This window comes from Borostomias antarcticus (genome assembly GCF_949987555.1).
Source record: "Borostomias antarcticus genome assembly, chromosome: 6".
NCBI lineage: Eukaryota > Metazoa > Chordata > Actinopteri > Stomiiformes > Stomiidae > Borostomias > Borostomias antarcticus.
This window is the reverse complement of record NC_140239.1, coordinates 4,285,094-4,301,390: the sequence shown is the minus strand read 5'-3', so window position 1 is coordinate 4,301,390 and position 16,297 is coordinate 4,285,094. Positions and strand designations below refer to the sequence as shown.

The 16,297-nt window shown below is 48.1% G+C and overlaps 2 protein-coding genes across 2 annotated transcripts in view; one reads left to right on the top strand and one right to left on the bottom strand.

Moving 5' to 3' along the window:
• Positions 1–1,216: 1,216 nt before the first annotated feature.
• On the bottom strand, positions 1,217–7,530 carry LOC311310195 (transcription termination factor 1-like; the record flags this gene model as incomplete). Its single annotated transcript, XM_084439618.1, has 10 exons — positions 7,183–7,530; positions 6,855–6,973; positions 6,503–6,688; positions 6,146–6,224; positions 5,895–6,019; positions 4,703–4,910; positions 2,910–3,005; positions 2,117–2,182; positions 1,777–1,862; positions 1,217–1,380 (listed from the first exon to the last, which is right to left on the bottom strand). The coding sequence occupies exons 1-10, from the start codon at positions 7,458–7,460 to the stop codon at positions 1,217–1,219; spliced, it is 1,407 nt and encodes a 468-aa protein (XP_084295744.1). The 5' UTR covers positions 7,461–7,530.
• Positions 7,531–10,706: 3,176 nt separating this feature from the next.
• The window catches only part of cfap77 (cilia and flagella associated protein 77), a gene marked incomplete at both ends in the record, with an annotated part of 14,284 nt that continues 8,693 nt past the window's right edge, over positions 10,707–16,297 (top strand). Inside the window, one exon of the mRNA XM_084439386.1 lies at positions 10,707–10,769. Within this exon, the coding sequence (XP_084295512.1) occupies positions 10,707–10,769 (63 nt within the window). The remainder of the gene's footprint in view (positions 10,770–16,297) is intronic.

Below are 16,297 nucleotides of genomic sequence, written 5' to 3'. Positions count from 1 at the left end.
CTTCTGCGTGTTTTTCGTATTGGGGAGGAAAGCCTTGTGAACACGGGGGGAACATGCAAACTCCACACAGAAAGGTCCACACAGGCCCCAACAGTGCTAAGTACTGCGCCACCATGCCACATGTGATTGATTTTGGGTGTTCAGTGTCTTGCTCAAGGAAACTTTGGCACACCTTGTGATCCCCAGCCGACCGCTCTACCTCCCGAGCTACGTGCAGCAATCAAACAGGGCACAAACAAACAAGCCAAGTAGCCTACAATCTGTTTAGAAAAGTCTATTCAAAAAATAAATTAAAAAGTTGATTTCATACAAATCTAACCAAATCATGGCAGTTTAGAGAGTAGGTAAAAAAAACAGCTTGACAAATGCAAAGATTCATCATAGTTAGACATTTAACCTAGAATTACATGTCATGAGATCACCCATGTAGCAAAACATTATAACTGACAGAATATATTGTTTTTACAATAAAATATAGACATAAGACAATTAACCAAATATAAGATTTAGATTAGTCAGGATTCTTGTTAATTAAATCAACATTGCTCTGATCTAATTGCTATTGCTCTTGTTCTTCTAAATCTGAGACGAATCACTCAGACAAAATGTTTGGTGATCTCCATTTGAGGTAAATATAAAATAAATTAAATAAACATGTTCTTTTCTCATCAAGTAAAAAAGAAAATGTGCCTTTTTTGGCAGTCAAGGATTTTGTGCGGTACACTCAGGGCATCTAAAAAAGTAAAAAATCATTTCATCATTTCACTTAAAAATGCATTGCGCTGTAGTCATGTCATCTGAAGGGTTAAGTGTTACCAAAAATATATTTCTAAAAACATAATCCTGCAAAGATCCAGATGAGCCCTTCATAGCGTGGCACCGTCTGCAGGTGTTCAGAGAGGGTCAAATATAGGGTGCATAAATGTTTTATAAGAATCTGCTCTAATTTCAGAGCGCTCAGGATTCAACATCATAGAGCGCTCTGAAATCAGTCAGAATCAGTCAGATGGTTCGTCAGTTCTCTTGGACGAACCATCTTTTCAGTCAGAGCACCCAGTGCGCACTGAGCGATCCCAGAGCACAGCACTCTGAATTTTCTAACAGGGACGCTCAGTGCTCTGAATTTCCGAATAACCAGAGAGCACTCTGGGTGCGCTCCGAGCACATTTACGCACGCACCCATTGGGTCTGGTTCTTTTCCCATCGTCATGGAGACCTAGTTGACATTGTCCACCTCAGATTCCTCAGAGAAGATGTCAGAGAGCAGGAAGTACTCCTTGGGGTCGGCCCTCTGTTCCAGGCTCTCTTCCCTCAGAGGAGCCTTGGTCAGGTGCTCCCTGAACTCAGGAAGTACATTCTTATACAAGAAGTCAATAGTATCTGGAAGACACAGAAAGAGGAAGTGGAATCAGGAAAAACACACTTTCTACTGAACACCGAGGCATCACCACATGGCCATAGGTACACACAGCAGTTCCAGAACTGGGGTACAAGTGGGAGACGACAACACATTTTAATGATTGGAGTTTCTGTACTTTTGGCCACCTCTGACATGTTTATTTTTTGTGATTGAATAAACTTTTCCACATGTTTGTTGTGTCCCTGTTGACATATTTAACGGTTATCGCCATCAACCAACTGTATAATATTTAAAAGTCCGAATGTAAAGAAAATGTTGCTGGCCGGCTAGCTAAAGCTGACAATAACAGCGTTGCAACTGCTGTGTGTATCCATGGTATGTGGTGATGAGCTACCATGGGACGTATGTGAACTTACCACCGTAGGTCATTTGTTCCCACAGAGGCACCCTGCACCCCTTCAGACGCTGAAACTGCCTCTGGATGTAATATGGAGTCACATTCCTGCACAACACAGAGAAACACAGGTTAAAGTACCCAGCTAGTTTAGTACACAGCTAGGTCAATCCACAGCTACAGTAGCTTAGTATGCACATAGGTCAATCCACAGCTGGCTTAGTACACAAATACAGTAGGTTAATCCACAACTAGCTTAATACACAGCTACAGTAGACCAGCACACGGCACTCACTCAGTGAACTTGAGTCTTGACAGGTGATAACTTTGAACTACTTGTCTAAGCTGAGGTAATCTCTTACCCCATGCTTTCAGCAACTTTGTCCCAATCGATGTCTGCTGCATCTTCAACCTGCATGGCGTACATCCTGAAACGATTCAAAATGAAACAGCTGGAGTTAATTTAGTAGCTGAGGTTGGTGACCAGACCATCAGACTCCCAGGCTGCAGGATTGACAAGAGTCAAGAGGCAGAGGTGCAAACAGATCACAGGTGAAAAAGGTGACAAACACACAAACTCATACATAAACTGATCAAACAAATGACCTATTTTGGATTAAAAACGGCTATTTTCACCTAAAGGTGACAAGTCTGCACCCCTGAAGAGGTGTGTGTGTGTGTAAAAGTGAGTGAGTTAATTAAACTCACTCCTCAGTATAAATTTCGCCCACCCACACCTTTGAATTGTTAGCCTTTCTGTGGCGTAGCAGAAGTTAAGTTAAAGTTAAAGTCCCAATGATTGTCACACACCTGAGTGTGTGAAATTTGTTCTCCGCATTTGACCCATCCCCTGGGGGAACGGTGAGCAGCAGCGTTGCCGTGCTCGGGAATCATTTGGTGATCTAACCCCCAAATTCCAACCCTTGATGTTGAGTGCCAAGCAGGGAGGCAATGGGTACCATTTTTATAGTCTTTGGTATGACTCGGCCGGGATCGAACTCCCGACCTCCCAGTCTCAGGGCGGTCTTTATGGGAGGTGGTCACTTGTGTTTTCAAATCAGAGGACCCAGCATGGGGCAAGCAAGGATGAGCGCAGTACTGACAAGTGACACCGTGACACCTGTTAGATAGCAGCAGTAGCAGTGAGACACTTACCTTTCAATGAGGTCGATCTTGGCCTGGGTGCTCTTGAAGCCTCTGCTGAACACCGCCTGACGCCCCGGTGCCATCTTCTCCTTGAGTAAACACATCCTGAAGAGGCCATAGGACATGATGAACAGGCTGTACATCATAGAACACATCTGTGTAAAACATTACAATTGCCCCCCTCCCAACACACACACACAGACACACACACGCCTGACATGTGTAGCCTGGCTGTATAATGGCCTGTACCGGCAGCTGGTACTTTAGTGAGAAAAACCTCTTCCAAACTAGAGTCAAAAGATGGGGCGGTAACTCTTGGGGTCTCCTTCAGGCTTGTTCGGCTTACGGATCGCGACAACTAGGGCTCTTCTCCAGATTTTGTGGATCTTGAGTTGGCGCAAGCAGGAAGAGAGGCACGCTCTTAACCAGGACTTCAAGGCAGGCGTGGCATTGAGTATAAACTCCGGGCAGATAGAATCAGGCCCCGGAGCTTTCCCTGGCTTTACATGCTGGAGGGCAGCAGCGAACTCCTCCGGTGTAAATTCACCGGAGATGTTACCGCCACTAGGAGTTGTGGCTTCCAGAGGTTAGACACTTCTTTTGCCACGAGATGTGACGATTCACGGTCTTTGCCCTTGTATGTCCCACTTTTCACAAATTGTCGTCTTTGGCTGAGTCTAGACAGCAGGGCTGAGGCAAGTCTGTCTGACTCAGCTCCTGGGGGGGCCTGGAGGAAGGCAAAGTAGAGTCTCACACTCCGCATCCCAACACGGTTTGTAGCTATTGCAACGTCCGTGTGGGATGGATTTTTTGGGCGCTTTCACCAGTATGCCGCAGAGTTCCCGGTACGCCTCGTCCACGTTGTTGGTGTTAGGTGGTGGAAGGCACCTCGTGGATCTATGGGTAAGGAGGCGGTTGCATTTCCAGTTGGCCTTTCGGAAGTTCCATCGCCTTAACGGCTTGCTCGGGATAAGGTCCACGAGTTTAGGCATGGTGATCAGCGATGGTCGATGTTGGGACCACAGGAACTTTCCTAGCACGCGTCTATCAGGGAGCCGGTTATCAACAAGGGGCCAGGCTGTTGTTAGCTGCCCAAGCAGCCAGGTTTTCTCCGTCGGGTGTATTGGTGCTGTACCCCCAATCCTCGTGCTGGCAGTTGAAGTCTCCAGCATAGAGGCAGGGGTGGGGGAAGACTGGGAGATGCGCTGGTGTGATTCGCGAGGGCGGAGGCTTGTAGACGTTGATGATTTTAAAGCCGCCAACGTCCACACACAACCACTCAATCTCAGAGCCAGTCAGGGATTGGTTGACGAGAGTCCAGTTCAACCTTTGATGGACGAACGTAGCGAGGCTATGCTTCCTGCTTAGGATAGACCCAGCTAGAGCGAAATTAGGAAGAACTAGCTTATCTGCTGTTACGCAGTGGGTCTCCTGGAGGAGGATGACGAGGGCCTTGATGGTGCAGGCTAGGTGTTGTTCAGTTGGCAGACTTTGCTTTGCGTACGGTGTTTAATCGCAGCTACTATTGGGGGGCACCATGAGAAGTTGTCTGCCGCGCCCCCCCTTTTACTTTTACATCATTTTAAGTCTAGGAGGAGTGAGGCTCTGGCAGCTCCCTTACTGCCATGTCATCACTATTAAGCATGTTCAGTAAATGGGAGAGGCGTGTAGATATATATATATATCCATTCAAAGTCCAGTCCCTCATCGCATCCATCAGCCGATTGGTCTCCACACTCCACTGACCATTGTTTGAGGCTGAGACGCTGAGACACACACACACACACACACACACTCCTTACCACTTGTTCTTGCACTGTGTCCAGGAGCGTGCTTCGACCTTGTAGCTGATGTCCGTCCAGGGGATGTCCTTGAGCAGCTTCTCCTTCCTGATGACCTCTCCGTTCATCTGGTTTTCTCCCGCTGGCTCAGTTAGATCTCGCAGGTAGTCCCTCATCGCATCCATCAGACGACTGGTCTCCTCCGCACTCCACAGACCCTTTTTTAAGGCTGAGGCACACACACACAAATACCTTCGAAGTAATGTATACATCAGCAGCTAATATCTAATCCTGTTTACTTGCTGTTTACCAAGTGCACCCCATACACAAAACACCCCTCTAACGACCTACTGTTATAACTTCCATATCTTCCATCGTTCTTTCATTGTGTCTATTCCATCTCTATGTGAGGGATGTGGTTTTTCCAGATTAAACTGGAATTCCAGATTTTCCGACCTGAAAATGTGATCCACGTGAATCATGCAGATCCGTAAAAATATAAATATATATTTGTGAGGGTGGGCAGTCAACGTGAAATTAAAAGGATTTCAGAACATTTTTCCTTTCCAAGTAGCCTATTCAAGAAGACGTTTGTTTGCGTTCAGCTCAAGCTCATCCTGCCCAAATCTGCACCTTCAGTTCAGTGGTAAGCACGTTAGGTGCGCACGATGCTTGAAGGCAGAAGTTTTCCGCCTTCTTAAAGGCCCTACGAGGAGTTTCGGGAAACGGAAGTGTTTTCTGCCCAAAAAGACCACATTTCCCATGAGCACTGTCATAAACCTTAGCTACCTGAGCCGGGTGTTTTGAAGACGGAACGATCGCCACCGACGAGGTAATAACATAGGTCTTACTAGTAACGTTACTTTTGACAATATATAACGGTCATATTTAAATTATTCTTCGTCTTGTCGGCGCCGTAGGCTACTGCAGTAAATCGTTTCGTCATTCCAAGGAAGTTCTGGACGACCCGACCACAAATAATAATCTAAAAATAAACTACATACAAGAAACGACATTTGTCGAAAATGGACACATAAACAAGTGTGGGTAATGTAGATTCACCGACATTAAAATGAGACTGTTTCGTAACCAAACAAACTCCTCGGGGTACCTTTAAGAGGACAGTTAACTTTCAGCTCAATGCATGTGGGGACTCTGGAAAACATATGCCATGGTTTGTCTGTCTAACACATGCCTGCTATGGCGTACTCACCAATCTGAGCGAAGCGTTTCTCCAGGGATAGGCAGCTTCGGCCCATGACTTCAGAGATCTTCTTCCAGTTGTTACCATGTAGAGTTTGGAATTTCTTCAACTGGTGGAGCTCTTCCTCTGTAAACCTTTTAGGAGGAAAGCAAGCCGTGGTAAACAGTTCATACACTCGTGGCCAAGTGTATGTGTGTGTGTGTGTGTGTGTGTGTGTGTGTGTGTGTGTGTGTGTGTGGTAGAGAGGAGTTCAGATTCACCTTCCCTTGTGGTTATTCTTATCAAACGTCCTCCTGCCTCGTTGGTAGACCATATGCCAGGGACGGGGGATTCCTTCAGCTGCAACAGATCAGGAGGGATGAGGAAGAGGAGAAGGAGAAGATTTATTTAGAGCGTTGGGGTGCATCACAGGACTGGTACGATGTTCACCTCATGTTGGCTAAAGAAACAGGCACCGTATGTGAATGTGACATCATGACAAACAAAATGGAAGCCGTGTATCCATGCAGTCCTGAGAATGAGATGTGATGGACAAAGAAAAAAACATGTAAAGCTAAAACTCAGAATGAAGGAACAACTCTTCATTCTAATGGTGAGTGGCTGGCTAGAATCCCTACCTATTCTGTCATGGAACTTGTGCTGTGAACGTAAGCGTTTGATGTGGATTTGCTGGTCTTTGAAGTCTTGAGGGTGGAAAAGGTGGTTGGCGCTCTCTATGCCTGTTAACGCCAGAAAGTCAGACACGTTCTTGGTCAACTTCTTGTTCTCCTCATCCGAGAACCGGCCACTGCGGAGAGGGATACCTGACGGGACAAGAAACAGTTTAGTTTCAGACACAGAACTTGCAGACTCTAAAGCTTCAATGACACCAGTCTACATTAAAGACCAGGCTGAGGAAGTCAGCAGGCCATTTTATGTGACCAACACTGACTTGTGGAAGAGACAAGCCAACTCTATGAGGAAACCAACCTTGGCTTTTGAAAGCCTTGAACCTGTCCAGGTCATACTTAACGAGCTTGGAGATCTGCATCTGAGATTTAGACCTGATGTTTGGAACAAACTCCTTCAACTCTTCCATATAGACTTCCCTACGGCAGGGCAGAGGGGACAAACCACATGTCATATCATAAGTAATAGAAACAAACAGTTACTGTGGGTTTGGCTGGTCAATAAGATTCAATTTCAGACTCTCAGTAGGATTGTTACCGCCGTTCATTAGCATAATTAACAAAGAACAGACAGAGACACACACACACACACACACACATACACACACAAACACACTTAATCTACTCACAATGCTAAGTCTCCCTCAATGCGTTCTGCCGACTCCTCGGACGACTCCTCGTTTGTCTGTCTTTCACTCATCCTCTCATCCACAGACTCTTTTGCTCCATCGTGTTTCTTATTTTTCTTATTTTTGCGCCGAGTCACTACCTCCATCACCACATTCTCTCCATTCTGTCTTTTTTTCTTCTTCTTCTGTCGCTCCTTCGCTGTCTCTCCTAAAACTGGTGCTGCTGGAGGATCAGGAAGCTGCTCTGTTCTCCTCCTCCTCCTCTTCTGTCCTTCCATGTCCACTTCTAACGCTGGAGGATCAGGAAGCTGCTCTGTTCTCCTCCTCCTCCTCTTCTTCTTCTGTCCTTCCATGTCCACTTCTAACGCTGGAGGATCAGGAAGCTGCTCTGTTCTCCTCCTCCTCCTCTTCTTCTGTCCTTCCATCTCCACTTCTAACGCTGGAGGATCAGAAAGCTGCTCTGTTCTCCTCCTCCTCTTCTTCTTCTGTCCTTCCATCTCCACTTCTAACGCTGGAGGATCAGGAAGCTGCTCTGTTCTCCTCCTCTTCTTCTTCTGTCCTTCCATCTCCACTTCTAACACTGAAGAATCAGGAAGTTGCTCTGTTTTCCTCTTTTTTGGCATCTTCTTCTGTCCATCCTTTTCTGTCTCTGCTACCATTTGCACTGGAGAATCAGGATGCTGTTCTGTTCTGCTCTTCCTCTGTGTCTTCTTCTGTCCCTCCATCTCTCCTAATACTGGTACAAGAGAATCAGGAAGCTGCTCGGTTCTCTTCTTCTTCCTCTTCTTCTGTCCTTCAATCTCCACTTCTCCTAACACTGTAGAATCAGGAAGCTGCTCTGTTCTCCTCTTCTTCTTCTTCCTCTCCTTCTGTCTCTCCTTATCTCCTAACACTGGTGTTGCTGCTGGCTCTGGAGGATGAGGATGCTGTTCTGCTCTCTTCTTTTTGTCTTTCTGTCCCCCTCCCTCTGCTGTGCTAGCATCTAGGACGCTGGTCTCAGTGTCATGTTCCACTGTCACAGAGTTCTCACCCAGACTGGTCTCTGTGAGGTGTTCCGTTGGTAGAACCATCACTGTGGATCTGCTGTCCTTGTGTTTCTTCTTCTTCTTCTTGGTTTCTGGTTCTCTCAGCTCTGACACCTCTGCTGTGGGTTCTTGATTCTCACTTTCCTGCCGGTGCTTCTTCTTCTTCTGTCTCTCCATCTCCACCTCTCCTAACACTGGTGTTGTTGCTGGTGCTGGAGAATCAGGAAGCTGCTCTGTTCTCTTCTTCTTCTTCTTCCTCTCCTTCTCTCCTAACACTTGTGTTTCTGCTGGCTCTGGAGGATGAGGATGCTCTTCTGTTGTCTTCGTTTTGGCTTCCTGTCCCCCTCCCTCTGCTGTGCTAGCATCTAGGACGCTGGTCTCAGTGTCATGTTCCACTGTTACAGAGTTCTCACCCAGGCTGGTCTCTGTGAGGTGTTCCGTTGGTAGAACCATCACTTTGGATCTGCTGTCCTTGCGTTTCTTCTTCTTGGTCTCTGGTTCTCTCAGCTCTGACACCTCTGCTGTGGGTTCTTGGTTCTCACTTTCCTGCCGGTGCTGCTTCTTCTTCTTCTTCTTCACTTTCACCAGCTCTGTTACATTAAGAATTTCCAATACCTGGTCAGGAAGTTCCTCCTCCTCAGGTATCTTCTTGTTATGTCTCTTTTTCTTTGTCTTCTGCCCACTGGTCTGTTCTTTTTCCTCTTGAAAGGCATCAGTGACCAAGGGGGCTGGATCGTCTACAACCGTTAGTAGAGTCTTTTTCTTCTTCTTGACTTTCTTAACAGTTGTGTCCGTCTCGACCGTCTCCGTGTTATCTACTGATGAAAAGAGTTCAGGTCTATCTGCGGATAACTGGGGTGACATTCCTTCTCCAAACGTTAAGAGACTCTTCTTCTTTTTTTTGACTTTCTTCCCAGTTGTGTCCGCCTCCGTCGTCTCTGTGTTATTTGCAGATGTTGAGAGTTCAGACCTGTCTTTGAACGACAGGGGTGATGTTCCAGACATCTCTATCATTAAGGAACTGTCCTTTGACTTCTTTTTCGGTCTCTTTTTATTTGCGGACGTTACGAGTTTAGATCTATCTGTGAAGAACAGGGGTGATGTTCCAGACATCAGTATCAGTAAGGAACTGTCCTTTGACTTCTTCCTCGGTTGCTTTTCTACCAAACAACCTGTAACTACCATGGTCAAACCAATGTGACTCTTCAGCTTAACGCTACCTGCGAAATAGAAATATGAGAGTAGTGAATTTACTGAACACAATCTATTCTCTCCTCACAGATTCTTTCCCACGGCCATCACCGTGTCCCCCCACCACCCACACACTGACCCTATACCCCTTGCACACGACCTCTGATTGGTCCACATACCACTGCACTCACTGTACATAACACCGCTCACCCACACTACACACAGCACACACACGGTACATACTCTCACCACACCCAATTCTATGTATATGTATATAGCATCCTTTTAGTATTTACAAGATATCGTAATTTGTACATTGCACTGCATTTTGTTGCACTTTTTGTATTTGCATTGTTTTGGTACTGCTTTGCACTGTCCTGTTCTGCACCCTATCCTATGTCGTCTACAATAGCCTTTACCCTAGTAAAATTCATAGTATGTGTGAACCTTAAACATGACAATAAAGAGATCTTGAATCCTGAATCTTCTGTTAACTTTACAGTCGCTAACTTACTCGGAATGCATAGCTAACGCAACGTCTCAAGAAGCTCCAGACATCACAAACCAGCGTGCGTTAGCTACATAGCTACGATAGACGGCCTGGATATTGTAGCGGGTGATATACAAAATGATGCAAAGCCAAATAGTTTGGTACACTTTGCACAGGTTTTCATTAATTAAAAGAGAAGGGCAATTTCTCACCTGAACTAGTAACCAGAGTTAGTAAAGGTACAACTCAGAGAAGCAAAACACGTGGATCTTCTACTCTGGCGTTCTGCTGCAGCTGACACTGCCCGTGCGTCTCTCTACTGCCACCTTGGCGTCTGGCGGGTCACGCTGGCAGTTCAAAGCTATGCAAAAGGACTGTATTGTACTGTTTATCTTTGGTTTACGTGGCAGAGTGAAAGAGAGTTTTGGCAGAGTGAAAGAGAACATTGTTGTATTTTACACAGTTTGACACTGTATGAATGCAAACGTTTATTAACGGATTAATGTCTGACTTGTCTGGCTATCACCATCCTGTTGAGCTTCTTGCTGTGGGTCGCTACTGCTATGTTTAGCGTCTCGTTCCCATGACAACGGAAAGGACCCAGAGGGAATTACAGAGGTGAGTGTCTCTGCTTATAAACGAACACCTTACACCTGATATAGCTAGTTTCAGATGGCTAACTTATCGATATTATTTCAAAGCTAAGACCAGTGACCCTCTTGGGGCATAGTCAATTTGTACTTAATCAGACTATTTCAATGATGCAAGTTGATCTTTTTTCCCCACCCCAGGTACCCCCATCACCCTGCTTCAGAGACATGCAAGCTACTCACGTTGGAGTGGTCAGGGACTCCATGCTGGTAAACCCGCTACTGATTAGGGTAAGAAAAGAACTGATGGAGTGTGTTTGTCGCAGAGACGTGGTTGTACGAGTTTTTGAGGTCGTACTCAGATGATTTTACGAGTGTAGTTTGACAATAACACCAGAGGGCGCTGTTGTCAGCTTTGACCATGGATGTATTAATAAAACAGCTTTGACCGTCCTACCTGCCTGTCATCTCGTCTCGGTGTAGTTGACAGTGGTTGGATGCACTCAGTTTCTCTGCAACTTTGCTTGTCTAACACCTGCCAATCAACATTTCGATTGACCACCAGAGCACCCAAAGTTTCATTTTATTTTGTTACAGAAGTCTAACCTGTCCATATGGCCTCATGGATCAAATGCACAGATCTCTCTTCCACAGTCTCTCTCTCTCTCTCTCTCTCTCTCTCTCTCTCTCTCTCTCTCTCTCTCCCTCTGCTCTCTTGTTGTTTGCATTTAGATAGGTGTCAGCAGCTCATACCTACATTATCAGCTCTCTGTACTCAGATCAGCCACGGTTTTAGAGATTAGATTGTGTGTGTGATAGAGAGAGCGAGCGAGGGAGAGAGAGAGGTGCTATAGCAGAGGTGCTGCATCATTGTTTTTTAGGAGGGGCTTTGCAAAAGCTCAGAACGTGACCCAAGATTCTTACACTGAAAGCTGTCCAATCTTCCTTCCCCCTTTCCTGTGCCCACCTCTCACACCTTACACCCTAACCCCCCCCCCCCGCCCCCCCCCACACACACCCCAACCCCCTACCCCCCTCCACACACACACACACACACACACACACACACACACACACACACACACACACACACACACACACACACACACACACAGCAATCCTCCCGCCCCCCCAGAGATTGCTCTGTTTCCCACTCAATCCCATAGGGTCCTACTCTATCTTCGCTGTTAAATAAACTAAGCCCCTGATCGCTGAGCAGTGATTGGCTGCTGCTGCTGCTGCCCTGGGCTCCGTCTGTGGTCCCTCTCTCATTCTGCTTCAGCTGAACTCCATCAAGTCTTCCAGTGAACCAGAAGAGCAGATGAAACCAGCCAGCTTGTCTCTCCGCTCCCCTTTTTGTCCCTGGGATTAGTACGACATTATATCCTTACACCGGCCTTCCCTCCACTCTCCCCCCACACATGCCACCCTCGCGGGAATAAGGGGGAGGTTTATACCCCAACCCTACCGCACACAGAGACACACACACACACACACACACACACACACACACACACACCCCTCCTATACGGCCGTCTTTCAGAGGACGTTGGGTCTGCCCACTCTGACTGAAGCAGAAAATGGGATTATAGTATTTAAATGACTATTATAATGAGCAACACATGCGTTGGTACCAATCCTCCAGATAAAGGAGCCCTGGTGCTTTCATGATCAGGGTTGCAACACTGACCGAACAATGGGACGCATTGGGGACGGTCATATGTGAGGTTCCTCTGGGTCTGTGCATCCTCACCCCCTCCCTCTCGCTCCCAAACGCAGCTAGTTCCCTTTTGATGATCTTAATAGAACCCCCGTATCCATCATCTCACCCCTCATCAGACCTGGCTGTGTGGGACCTGAATGCTGCACACCGGTCTGTCCATGTCTGCGTCTGTGTCCATGTCTGCGTCCCTGTCCATGTCTGTGTCCCTGTCTGTGTTCATGTCTGCATCCCTGTGTCCCTGTCCGTGTCTGTGTCTGTGTCCCTGTCCATGTCTGTGTCCCTGTCCGTGTCTGTGTCCCTGTCCGTGTCTGTGTCCCTGTCCGTGTCTGTGTCCCTGTCCGTGTCTGTGTCCCTGTCCGTGTCCATGTCTGCATCCCTGTGTCCCTGTCCGTGTCTGTGTCCCTGTCCATGTCTGTGTCTGTGTCCCTGTCTGTGTCCGTGTCCTTGTCTGTGTCCCTGTCCATGTCTGTGTCCCTGCCCGTGTCTGTGTCCTTGTCTGTGTCCGTGTCTGTGTCCCTGTCCCTGTCCCTGTCCTTGTCTGTGTCCGTGTCCATGTCTGTGTCCCTGTCCATGTCTGTGTCCCTGTCCTTGTCTGTGTCCCTGTCCATGTCTGTGTCTGTGTCCCTGTCCGTGTCCATGTCTGCATCCCTGTCCTTGTCTGTGTCCGTGTCCTTGTCTGCGTCCCTGTCCTCGTCTGTGTCCCTGTCTGTGTCCATGTCTGTGTGCCTGTCTGCGTCCCTGCTCATGTCTGTGTCCCTGTTCTTGTCTGTGTCCCTGTCTTTGGTCCTATATGTGCCTGCCCGGCCTGTCCTGTCCTGTCCGTCTGTCTCTGTGTCCCTGCCTGTCCCTGTCCATACTGTCCCCAGAGCTCCTCCAGGATCTCCCGCACCTCCCCTCCTCCTCCACCGCGCCACAGTCTCCCACGGAGGCCCGCCGGCCTCAGAAACAGTCCCCCACGGAGGCCGGCCGGCCCCAGAAACACCCAGACGTGACGGATCACTCACATTACACCAACGGGGGAACTAACAGATGACCACAGCCTGCGCGTCGTCTAGGAGGCGCCTCTCCCCATCGTTAGAGCGGAGGAGCACCCTCCATCTACAAAACTAGGCTGCGCTGGGGTTCACACAGATTTAACACAAAATGTCTGTTTGCATACCGCCGGTTCATTAATCTCATCTAAATATAACATGAAATATGTATTTAGGTACACATGTAGACAGTGGGACCACACATCCCCGGCCTGCTAACAAGCTCCGGGGTCCACTGTAGGACTAGCACTGTAGCAGTTAGACTCGTTATTAATGACACCAGCTGGGGTCGCAGCCAGGTACACACGCACGCACACACACACACACACACACTCATTCGCCCGTCAGACACGTACAATACATAACCATAAAAAAGTAATAAACAACCGCATGCAAATGTGCCGTGTTTGTGTGTGTGTGTGTGTGTGTGTGCGTGTGTGTGCGGGCTGCTTTCTCGTTGGCATACTGTAACAGGGCTAGATTCCCCCAATTCCTAAAACCCCAGTAGAACACATTTGTCTCTGAAACCAGGCTTACTTCCACAGTTTCCAAAAGAGGCCATATTACGCTACATTTCCATGAAGGATATCTTGACGTTGATGGTTTTAGGGGCTGATGTTCAAAGAGGAGTGGATATGTATTAATATAGAATTCTGATGGGTCTGAAATCTTCTGTTTGATCCTAGACATGGTTGGAGCTCTCATATAAGTGCTGTTTTATATATTGTCTGAGTGGTAATGGGCTTCCTGTAGTGTTGACACAGACGTTGTTCATCTGCCTGATAGAAAATAATCAGCACACAGATCCTGTACGCATGGTGTCGACTTTGAACAAGATCAAAAGTGGCATCGCTTTTTTTCGTTTTCTTTCCCTTCCACCGCCCCATCCCTCTCTCTATCGCAAACACACACACACACACACACACACACACACACACACACACACACACACACACACACACTTTATTATAAGGCAGCTATCATCTCAATCCTTATGCAGAGTAAAAAAGAAAATGTTCTGTTTCTGTTTTAGAGGAGAGGGCACCTATAGGTGCTCATCTGTATGTGTGTGTGTGTGTGTATGTGTGTGTGTGCATGCACGCGTGCGTGTGTGTGTGTGTGTGTGTGTGTGTGTGTGTGTGTGTGTGTGCGTGGAGGGGGAGCTCCTGACACATGCTCCCAATTAGTTGTCCCTCTTTATGGAAATGCTTTATGAATGATCCCCTTGGCTGAGGGATTAGAGCCGCATAAAGAAAGTTAGCATCTCAATACACTGCTGGGACTTCATGTGTGTGTGTGTGTGTGTGTGTGTGTGTGTGTAGGGGGGGCGGGGGTTGTGTGTGTGTCTGTGGCCAGGGGGTGTGTTATGGATGGAGACGAGAGGGAGTGGGCGGTGGCCTGGGGACATCTTAGGGGAGAAAGGCAGCCCCATTAATAAAGTACACTACTAGTACTACTACTACGGTTCCAGCTCTAGTCCCAGTCATGTGAGCATGTGTGGATTAGCGATTCCAAGGATCTACAAAGCAATCAAATGGATTTTGTTCTGAAGACATTGGCATGGCTTTTTTTGTTTTTTTCTCCCTTTCTCTCTAGAGGAGAGCTCTAAGCCTGTCCTTTAAACAGCAGGTGGGCCCTGCTGTGCCATGGTCAGACAGCAGATGGCGCTGTGAGGAGGGAGCCTGTCCAGCTCGGCGCTGACAGATTGGCTCCCAGCTATTCTACCATACCTCCCAGAGACTCTTCTTCCAGCCAAAATCTCCGTCCCTAACCGCCAAACTCATTTAAATCTCGATTCCGAGCAAGGACACGCACATAAACGTGTACGCACGTCTAAATGACGTGTCACCATAAACAAGAGGTGGGCCTGGGGGGGGCAGAGCAGCGAGGTCGGAGACTACGGGGTCGGGATTTAGCTCATCTGGAACGCTCCGTTAATCCCAAAATCACACAGGAGCGGAGCCGGACAACAGCCTTGGCGAAATGAAAGTCCTGCGAGAGAAAAGACAGAGGAGAGGACAGGGGGAGGGAAGAGGAGGGAGGGGGTATTACAGACGGGGGGGGGGGGGGGGCGTGAGGCTTGATGAGCCGTGTGCCTTTGTGACTGTGTGAATGATCCGCTCCTCCTGACCCCTCCTGACCCCTCCTGACCCCTCCAGACCCCGGCCTGACAACAGCCCCGTTCTCTGGCTTTCCACAGGTTCTTCATTAAAACACAATACAGAGACAGATCACCAGTAAATGAGGATATAAAAGACGCCTTTGGTCGACATAATCTGGTTTTTATGTGGACGGGTATTTGCCTTTTTACGCCCCCCCCCCCCCCCCCCCCCCTCCACCCTCCCAAAACCCCTAATCCCTCATTCAGGTCCAGGAGCACAGTCTGTGGTGGAAGAAAGAGAGGAGGGAGGGAGGGAGGGATGGAGAGAGAGAGGGAGAAAACGGGAGAGCGAGCAGGGCTCCTCGGCCTCCTCGGGCGTCTCTAAATATCCTCCAAATAATCTGCGGATTAAAATAGCCGGGGGGATCAGGAGATGGCGGTACTCTCTTTGAGAGATGTTTGAGGCTGTTTAAGGGAGATATTAGCTGTCCTGCCCGTTAAAGAGTGTTTTATATGGACAGCTGGACACACGCCACACACACACACCCATGATGTGCTGGACACTGACAGCAGCGGTCTCCCAACCAGAGCAGGGTGAGGTGGACGCTGCCCTAGCGGTCTCATCCTCGTCGTCCTGTCGTACGGTGGGGTTGTTGATCTCAGTCCGGTGCCAGGAGGAGGACCACCTCACCGTAGAGTGACGGAGTGTCAGCTGATTGGTGGGCGGTGAGGCTGAGCTGGACCGGCTGTCGGAGGGAGTCATGATGCAGGATGAAGGGTCCAGTCAGTCATCCCACTGTGTTCCTCAATCGATACCGACAGAACCGGAAGCTTGGCTTCAGCCTCTCTACCACAAGTCTGCAAGCTATACCCCGTGTGTGTGTGTGTGTGTGTGTGTGTGTGTGTGTGTGTGTGTGTGTGTGTGTGTGCTCATCTATTGCTGGTATTTGCTCCCCCCGAAGGC